Raw genomic sequence first — 10,337 nt, forward strand, 5'->3', positions numbered from 1 at the left:
TGTAAATCCAGATGCTTTGGGTTATTCTTTGGTTTTCTTTTGTAAGGCCCAGACTAGCTTTTTACTGAAATCAGGCTGGTAAGGCTTCAAAGCAGGAGGAAAAACAAAAAAAAAAGAAGAAAAAAATAAAAAAGAAAGAAAGGAAATATTGCCTAGCAATGTGAAACACCTAGAGGCCAAGGTAAGAGCACTTATTGTGAATAAGTAGGTATTAGTGCCTTCTGTTGACAGAGGCAGCACTAAGTGGGCACCCTGTCTGGCTGCAGCAGCCTCCGATTGCCCAGCGAGCAGCAATCTAAAACAAGTATTTCCACCTCCAAGGAGAGAAGATTGCCCCCTTGCCTCTCTCGCACCGGCTCCGTCCCTGAGCACCGCTGGCTCTGCGCAGCACGTCCAGGGCTGCCTCGAAGCGCCGCACAGCCCCTGCGGCTCCGGTGTCCTTAGGGAGGTGAGCCGGGCACGCCCTGGGGCCATCCCTCGCCTCAGGGCTACCGGCCGCTTCTAGCAGCAGTGCTGCAAGTGGGCACCGGGAGAAAGCGTCTGACGTCTGGCCCCAGGAGATTTCGCAGGAGATGCGTTATGGATAATGGTAGCAAAAAATTCAAGCCGGCAACAGATACGTAAGAAAAAGGATGGAGGGGTGGACACCGCGACTCCCGTTCGCTCGCAGAGACCAAGGGGCTCCTCTGCGGTGCGGCGCTGTTCGTTTCCATACGTCTGTCTGCCAAACCGCAGAATGACTCAGTTCTCACCTCCCTTACAGGATGGTCACTGACCTCCCTGGGCTCTGAATCAAAGAGCAAAAGACATTTGCAAGACATTGTGCGAACCTGCGCTGAAAGCGCCAGTAAAATAATGAGAGTACACAACAAGGTGATATATTTCTGGGGGGTGGAGATCTGACAATACCTTTTATTTATGTTAATCTGAAAGTACAGTAGATGGGAACAAACAAACAATTGACAAGAAATATAACTCCAGCTTAACTTTTGCTTACTGGAAGGAAAATCAGTTTCATCATACAATTGTTTGGGTGTCCTGGAGTATGAACAGTTTCACTGGTTTTGTAAATACACTCAGCAAATGTGGCAATAATCATTGCGCTGTTGTAAGAGTAGGGCAATAGCATTGCTGAAGCCTTATGAGCCATGCTGAAGATTGTGAGCAGTTGTGCTAAAAGATGTATTATTCTCATATGAAGGATGAGGGGGGCCTTCTGCCTTAAAATTTTCTATTTGAAGAGAAATTATTCAGGTATCAAACAACTTTCATTTTTCTACACAAAGGAGTAGGGAATTGCAGACCAAAGAGAGCTTTTTACATGCGATACTGTTTGCTTAGATTAGCATCATTTCTTAAATCCACATTTTTTCCCAAGGCCAGACATTGCTTCTGCAGCTTGTTCGCTTGCTTTTTCTACTCCATCTTGCGCCATCTTGGAAGCCTTGTCAATAGCTGCAAGAGGGGGAAAAAGGTAAGCAGAAGGCTAGAAAAATGCAACATGGTTCAATATTTATGATGGAAGGGGGAAGTGTGAAAATTATTAGACTGTAAATATATAGGGATATATCTTTAAAAAAGATTTTGCCAATTTTTCTGCCTCCCCATCTAATACCAACAAGTGCCCAAGCCCGCCCTTCTCGTCACATCCAGGGAGCTGTAGAGGGTGTCTGCTCTAAGGAGGTATTACCAATGCATTTTGGCTTTCATGAAACATTTCAGATGCCAAAGTTGCTGGTTCTCCCCTTGTTCTTAGAAAATTATTAAAATTAAGTGAGAATTGAGATTAGTTTTTAGTTTAACTTGTTCCCAATCCGCAGAGTGACAGGCCAATGCTTTCCTGATGGCACCTTTCCAGGTGCAAGATCATTAATGTTTGACCCCAGCTGCTGCCTCAGCAGGCACTGGGAGCCAGCTCAGGGCTGGGCATGGACAGACTCCTCCGGGCTGGGGGGAGCAAGATGTATTACAGGTTACTTAATCCTCAAGAAAGAAAAACAAAGTTTTGTCCAGGCCATTCCCACAAGTTTTCTAAAAAGGAAGCCAAAATCTGAATGCCGTGTGTGAGACTCAGTGGCCAGGGGAGTGTCTAGTATTGTCTGCCAGTAAACGTCTGAAGCTACTAAGGAACGGATCCTGAAATCCTTTCCCATGAGATTTATAAAAGGCCAAAAATTGTCACTGGAACCAAGGACTTTCAAGGCTGAGAACACCCGTGGGACAGAGGGGAATGAGTGCTGCCCACTGCTGGTTTGTCTCAAGCTGCTCCATTGCTTCTTGATTTGAATGTCGTTGCTCCTACCTTTCTGGCTTGCATCTGTAATCTGGTTGACTGCATCCTGAGTAACCCGTCCCAGTGTGCTTTCTGTAATTAAGGACAAAAAAACTTCATTTCCGGCTGTTCACATTTATGCTCATAGGAATTCCCTATGTCAGTTGGGGTTTCTGCATGTCCTCAGAAGGTTATGTCCCTGACAAGAGATAAGGCTGGTACAGAGCAGGCTGAGGCCGTGGGCTTTGCTCGTGGGAACCCTGGGAACTACTTGTGTTGCCAGAGCAGCTTGGTATGAGATTAGCGTTCACCTAGCACCTACGGTCAGCTGAGCAAATCGATGACAGATAAGAAGATAACATAAAAAGGAGATAAAGAAGCAAAGATTAACAGTGAGTTGGAATGATGACGTTCAGCTGCAAGTTGCTTATTTTACACTACACTTGCTTTTATTGATTTTTCTAGCTTATTCTGATTGGAGAAACTTGGCCATCCAGCATGCATTTTCTCTGTGAGCTGTTTGGGAGTAGTGCCTTTTCCAAAATAGAAGCAAACGTCTTAGAGCGGGACAGGAAAAGGGTGATTTTACAAACAAGATATAAATAGAAGAAGAAGAGGAGCAGAAGCTAGAAACGTAACAGATCAACTCCAGAATATAAAGCATTTAAAAAGTGAGATGCCATATAATTGTAAGATGTCTGATAGTTTATGAAAGACTGATAGCCATCTTACCACTTTTGCTAGAAGGAGTAGTGACCCCTCAAAGGAATGAATATATTCAGGATGTAGCAATGACTATTTTGTTTTTCAGAAAGGCATACTGTCGTGTTTCTGGGTCTACTACACACTTGTTCCCAGGTGTGTGGAAACTTACTGTAACTCTGAAGAAAGCAGTGAGGTTACTCACATATTTCAGCAATACAACAACGTGTTTGCAGGATCAGAATCCAGGACTGTATCTGATACAAATTATACCCTGATAGGAATGAGCTGCACACGAACACTGTAAGGAAAATACTATAAACTGCTTGAATAAGCTATACACATATTGCAGTTCTTCATTTAAAGAAAAAGCTATTATACTTTGCATTGAAAAGTTGGTTTTCAATGCACAGCACTAACAATAACACAGAGCTTGGCCCTACAACGCGAGCATAACTATGACAGAAATCTGTGCACAGTTCCTTTTAAACCTTGCAAGGTCTGGTGGTCACTGCTGGGGAAGAATGCAACAGAAACGTACTTGTACTACTTACTACAAACAGTTCATTGCAATCGATATAGTTATTACCAGAAGGTGTTGATAGTCAGGCCAATTAGCAAACATTAATGAAAGGTTAACTCCAACTTCTTAAAAGGAGAGCAGTTTAAAAACCACTGCAGAGCATGAGAAAAGACCGTCCTGAGCCATGTAAATGCTAAACACAAAAGGTTATTACTACCAAAAAAGGCTTCACTGCTCTAAAAACACTCAGTGTAAAGACCTGTTTAGGGAGTGATAAAAGTTGGCCGATGCTCAGCAGCTGCTGAGGGAGCTGTGGGTGGGTGGAGGCGGCTGCCCACACGGCACTGAGAGCCGGGGCCAGCCTGGGGCCTTCTGCGGGCAATGGCCAAACCTTGGCCCCCAGGAACTGGAGAAAAAAGGGGAAACTGTGTCCTGTTTGCACCGATGAAGTTAGTAGTGTAACTTCAGATTGTGGTTTCTCTAAGAGAAAGCAGCAGCTAAGCGCCCCCCCCGCCAAATATACAACTATATTTAATCTTTCTTACCGGCATTTTTTGCTGCACCTTCAGCCTGTTCCTTCAGTCCCTGGAAGTTTTTACCTGACATTGTGGCTTCTGACACCTTCTAACACTCCTTTGCTTCAACAAAATTAAGCACTTAGTGATGTATAGTAGTACACTATGTGAGGGGTGTCCTGGCCTGTCCTGGTTTTATATATGTGCCAGGAGACCTGCTGATGCTTTTGGGGGTGACTGGTACAATGGGAGGAGTTTGAATGTGAAGAATGAGAACTGAAAATGCACACAGAAAAGCTATTTATTTACCCTCCTCGATGAGAGGGTGTGCCCAGGTAGAGATTTCTGCTTCATCACACTGTCTTTGTTTGTAAGATTGTTTTTTGTTTGTTTGTTTTTTTTTTTTTTTAATCAAAACCACAAAAAAAACAGTTCCACGATCACAGACAGAGAAAAACCACTGAGCTGAGCTTTATAAAGAGTGCTGGAAAACTACTGAAGTAGCAGTGCCTGGGCATGGCCAACTTTCATCCCCACCAGGCTGGATTCTTTCTCCTTCCTTCACACCCTGAGCTGAACCTCCTGAGAACAGAAACCAGCCAAAACTACATCCAGCTTTTAGCAGTTTTAATCACAATCCCCTTTTCTTGTCAGGTGGGATACAGTTAGATGATGAGAGTTGTCATATATGTGTATTTTTGTAAGAAACTGCAAATCTAGTCATCTTTCCAGTTGCCTGCTCAAGTTGGATGGCAAAAGCCCATCATCACTCAAGGCCCTGGTTAGGCAGGTAACCAGTGCCAGCACTAGCAGTTCTCAGGGGAAGGGAGAAAAAGAAGCCAAATTAGCCAAACCACCTTTTCCTAGTGTGGCTGCGTGGTACGAATTTTGTTAGTGCAGAAATAATGTTTAAAATAATTTCCTCACGTAGCATCACTACATTAATAAAAGTTTCTGTCTTTAACCTCTGCTATTTCACAGGTTTCCACTAGCCTTTGGAATTTATGTTTTCTCCCACCAATCCCCAGTACAAAGAAACTTTGTACAAATAAACTATTGGCAGAATTGGGGGCTAAAAGGCTTGCTGGCTTTGTGGGGCTTGGATGCCTCATCACCATTTTCCCCTATACAAAGCACCTCAGTTCAGATGTTCACACTTATATTCATCTTCCTGAGGAAATCTTTTTTGCTGAGAAATGAGAACAAGATGCCATGGATAAACTAGGGTGGGAAGTGACAGTGCTCATTAGTTTAGTACTTCATTAGTACCCTAGTGAGGAAGAGTCGCAGCAAACAAGGTTAAAGGCATTCCTCTGCTGCTCCTATTCAGCCTGTCATTTCAGAGAGCTCTTTTAAACTTCTGCACCGCTTGCACCGCTCATTTATTATTTCAAACAGCAATTCTCTTTCCCCCTCAACAGGTCAATTAGCATTTTAATTATATATTCACATCAGCTATCTTTTTCAATTCCTTGCTGATTTATTTTTTGGAACGATTTCCTTATTTGGATTTGTAAGAACTCAGATAAAAGACACCCAGTATTTTGGGCCTCTGGCATTTTTTGGACACCACCACTTACATAGGCCTATTTATCGTTCTCGCCCAAACCCGAGAACCTGGCAACAACAAAACCATAACAGACAGGCAGATTTCAGTCATTCTCAGCTTCTTCAGCCAGGTCGCTGCCACCTCGATTAACTTTGTGCAGAGTGTTTGTGAGAGCAAGGAAGTGGCTCCCCAGCACCCACCCAGCAGCTTGTCTCGGCTTGAGAGAAGCCGTGCCCCAGCCCCAGCAGCAAACACCTTCCAGCTGCCCTCCCAGTGCTTCTCTACTGCTGGGTTTTCAGCCCAAGGGCCCTGCTGATGCTGGCTGGCCTGAAAGGGAGAGCAGGAGTTTGGGAGGACATTTAAAACCGATGCACACTTACACCGGGCATTAAACACGCACCACATGGCAGCAATATTTTAGAGACTCCTGAGCAGTCCAGGTAAATACTGCTCTCTAATTCTGCTCTGATACCTACCTAGATTACCCCAGCTCCTATTATTACTTCTAAGTGGAAATCTTTATTCAGCCCTTTGGACTCAATGGGGGTGTTTGATCTGTGGCACTGCTTGCTTTACCTCCTGCTCCAAACATTAAGTAGCATGAATTCATGAATAAAACCTACACCACTGTCAGCATAGCAGCATGACTCCTCATCTAATGTAATCTTGTCCTTAGCACTAATATCATTATCCTGATTTCAAGCAAAAAAATAAAAAGCAAGGAAAGCAAGTTACACTTGCCTGGCAAACTGACATGGCGTGATCATTATAATGCAGCCCAGAGCAGAGGGAAAAGGGACCTCTGGTATAGTATGTATTTGTCCCATATGATAGGGTGTGATCAGGTGGCTTGCTGAGTTACAAAACCACATCTGAAAATTACTGGAAGGTATTGCATCATCTTTATTCACTTTGTCAGTTAACATTGCTTTTTTAAAGCTAACATGAAGCATTTTGAACTGATGTTAGATATAGATTATGGCACTCAGATATAAAAAGGGTGATTGACCCAAGCAAAAACGACGATTTGAATTTCATCTGCTCAGAAATTTACAGCAATTTATCCCTGAGTTTTCATATTGTTCTGTTATGAATATTGAAACTTCTAATGTAGGTTGGACCTATTCCTGGATTTTAAAAAAAAAAATAGTTCTCAAAATAATTTAATCTTCTTTCAGCCTCTAAAGAGAACAATATCACAAGAGAAAACATTGAAAGCTTTTCCTGAGAGTGTTTAAGGAATAGTAAAAGTAAAATAGTAACTTATTTCTAATTATAGAATAATGAACTAAGTGAACTAACCATATGGCTTTAAATTAATTTCTGTCCTGGTCCAAGCTATAGGTTATCTGATTTATGTTTCACTGCGTATACCTCCTGATACTAGGTGTGAGTGTGCTCACAGATGTTCGTGATGGGTTTCCCTGGGCCTCTTACAAGTGTCATGGGAAGTGTTTGAGCTCGTGATGAGCCAGGTGGCCGGGCACCGGCCTTTGCTGTGACTTCAGCTGGAGTTCAGCACACTTGTGGCTGCATGGGGACACCTGTGGCTGCATTTTCAAGGAAGTCAGCTTTCAAATGTATGGTCTCCTGAAATGCCGTGTCTTTGGGTTGCTAAGAGTTAAACTAACCCAAACATCTGGGTGAAAAAATGAGCTTTTGCAAGAATTGTTCCTCCTCATGAATCCCAGTCTTTGCTTTGACTCTTTTATATGTGTTTTGATAGTCTGTCGCTGTTGTCAGAGAAGATCTAACCATCATGTGATGGACCTGGCTGGCAAGTATTGCGGGATTGTCCATTTTGCCATTGTCAGTTCTCTACCGTGTTGTTTCATGACAAGAAAAGATAGGGGTGGGGCAGGATATTATAAAGTATTTTGAAAGCTAAGTACCAAAACACTACAGCCTGTATGCTCCACAGTATTGACCCAAAGCTCCAGCCTCTAAGTACATCTACAGTTTCTACTCCTGTTCCTCCCATGCATTACCTCTTTCCAAATGGGCTTCCTGGTCTTTGATTGCATCATTCGGTGTGTCCTAAGGTCAACTCAAACCACCTACAGGTGGAACGTTAGTTTGGACTTTTGCTCTATTCAGCTCTTGGTATCTGCTGAGACTGCAGACAGGAACCCTGGTTAGCGCCAGCTGGGGTAGGTACACCACGGTGTGCAGGCAGAACCACATGCCAAGGGACCCATGAAATGTCAGGCTATTCCAAAAGTTACTCCACCCAGTAATGCCGGGGCGCGTCGCTGACACCGCTTGGCCAGAACCGAGATGTGAAAAGGGTCAGCACCCCCAGCAGTGCTGTCTGCTCACCTCCGGTGGGTAACTCGGCTCACCGACACGCTTCTCCCGTGCCTGGTTCCTCAGGCTTTTCCTCCATATTCTGCTCCTTCTCAGTCTGTTGCCTTTGATGAGCAGTAGGTAATTTCTGTTTGAGGGGAAAAAAACCCCAAACTGATTCCTTAATTGCTAGGGAGGGCTCCATGAGCCATGGCTCGCTCTGGAGCTAGTTTACAGCTCTAAACACACAGCCCAAACAGCTGTGAGTTAAGTCTAAGGCACTGAAGGGAAATTAGAAATTGTTCTAGTTTCCTTTCCTTTCACACCTCTTCTGTGGCATCTTTGAACACTGTCTCATATATCAGTAACAGGAACCTTTCTCTTTTTATTGCCTGGTGAAGATGAGAGGTAATCAACCAGAGCTAGAGCTCATGTTTTACACAGGACAATGGGCACATGGGGTTAATTAGATGAGGACAAAATAAGGCCAGTATATATGGATTTCTTTACCTGCTGATCTCTTAATCTTCAGGCAAGGTCTAGGTGAAGTGTCCAGTTTCTGACATCTTCCAGAGCACTGAAGACTAAAACCATGCTTGAAAACTGGGATTTTTATGGAGTCTTGTGATATCCTGCAGTTTGACTACTAGGGGGAAAAAAATGTCTGGTCTTTAAAGAATAAGCGTTACACAGAAGAGAAAGGCTTGACCACCACCTTAAGAACTGGCGTAGGGCTAGGGAAAGAAATAACTGGTCCTACCCCAGGAGTGGCTGGGAAAGCCCAGGATGTGAGCTGGGGTGTGAGCTGAGGGTGAGGACTACGGGAGGGCCGTGGATCTGGTTTGAGACGCTCTCAGAGGAAGGAGCACCCCGGCTCTACCCTTCTGGTGCAGAGCTGTGCTGCCCACCCCACCTAGGGCTGGGCGGGAGGGGAAAGGCAGAGGAGCGGAGCTGCCAAGCTTGCTGCCCTCCCACACAGGAATCCATGCAAAAAAGCAGTGCCAAAGCTTGACAGAGAAACTTTGCGCTGATAACGGAGCTGTGCGAAGTCGCGCATGCAGGGTTTGGTCTGACATTCAGAAAGTTAAGTTTTAATCTGAGGTTTTTTTGTGATATGCTATTAACAGTATGGAGTATCTTCATGGGGAGTTTCAATGCACTTATGAGACAAAATAAGTTATATTTCAATATAGAAAAAAAGTCTAAGTGGGGAGAATGTGTGGTTATATATGTTTCATGGAGAACAGTATTAAAAAAACAGCCCGTCAGTTTTTAACCAGGTACTCTTTGAGTTCAGCTTTAGGACATGCATTATGCAGACATGAAAATAAGACTTTCAGATGAAGTGGTATATTAGGAAGTATATTATTACCTGATTTGCATTTAAATTAGTGGCATGTATGTAGAGATATTCTGGAGAGAGCCACTGCTTTCTCTTCTGCATCCCAGACAAACATCTTTGAGAAACCAGGCCCTGCATGCCCTTTAGCCTTTGGCTAAAGCCTAATTGTGGGAGGAGCTCTCAAAGGCTATGAACCATATCAGAACAAATCACTTAATAAAGCCTAACTACAGTTTTATATGGTAAGTTTTGCTGTTCCAAGGGGGTGAAAAAAAACCAAAACAAAACATTTTTCAGCATTTTGTTGGTCATTCGTATGGTACAGTTGAGGCAACACTTGGCAGCGGCTGTTCCTGGCTTGCTGGATCACCCCGGAGGTCTGAGTGTGAACACCCAGAGTCATGCCATCGGGGACAGACCATGGCCCTGCTGCACTGGGCACCAAGTGCTGTCTCGTCACAGGGGGATTAAATTAACATCTCATACGAGAGTGGTATCACGCATACAAGGCCCATTAAATAATTCACAGGGTGAGATGTGTAAAAGAAACACTTGATCACTCAGACCACAATCTGTCAGCAAAATCTTATTTTGCTGGTGTTTGTCTCCATCAGCTTTTACCTGGGGCAGGGGGATTCCCAGCATTTCCCTTGAGAAAACACCTTCTGCCGCGGGTTGTCTTCAGATGCATCTCCTCCATCCTTCCATTTTTCCATTTCCTTCCACCACTTCTCGTTATGCTTGTCTGAAGACTCATTAAAAGTACAGACTTCTTTTCCATGCAGTGAACCAGAGAGACATACAACAAAGGTGAACTGAATAATTAATAGATAATCTTTTGGCTCTTTTGTGACAGACCCTTCTACTTCAGGAGAAACGAGCGTTCACCTTTCTTACCCCTGACAAAGGTGGCTCAGACTGGCACCTCTGCTCTCCCCGGCTGGGTAGCCGCCGGTCTGGGGAGGTGAAGGAAGGAAACTGAGGCTCACCGAGCCATTGCACGGGCACAGCACTCCCCTGTTCCTGCTCACTGACGCAGGATGCTCACGTGGGAGGAAACCACGCGTCCTGCTCTCTGTCTTTAAGGCTTGTGATTGCCTCGTGCAAGATGCATAAAGACTCCTCTGAGCTGTGACTGTAATGACTAG

The 10,337-nt window shown here is 44.2% G+C and overlaps 1 protein-coding gene across 1 annotated transcript; it reads right to left on the reverse strand.

Moving 5' to 3' along the window:
• Positions 1-936: 936 nt before the first annotated feature.
• ADIRF (adipogenesis regulatory factor) lies at positions 937-4,160 on the reverse strand. Its single transcript, XM_009972686.3, has 3 exons — positions 4,043-4,160; positions 2,303-2,365; positions 937-1,455 (listed from the first exon to the last, which is right to left on the reverse strand). The coding sequence occupies exons 1-3, from the start codon at positions 4,101-4,103 to the stop codon at positions 1,349-1,351; spliced, it is 231 nt and encodes a 76-aa protein (XP_009970988.2). The 5' UTR covers positions 4,104-4,160; the 3' UTR covers positions 937-1,348.
• Positions 4,161-10,337: the final 6,177 nt, after the last annotated feature.

The sequence above is a fragment of the Tyto alba genome, unplaced genomic scaffold (genome assembly GCF_018691265.1).
Source record: "Tyto alba isolate M040663 unplaced genomic scaffold, T.alba_DEE_v4.0 Super-Scaffold_1, whole genome shotgun sequence".
Classification (NCBI taxonomy): domain Eukaryota; kingdom Metazoa; phylum Chordata; class Aves; order Strigiformes; family Tytonidae; genus Tyto; species Tyto alba.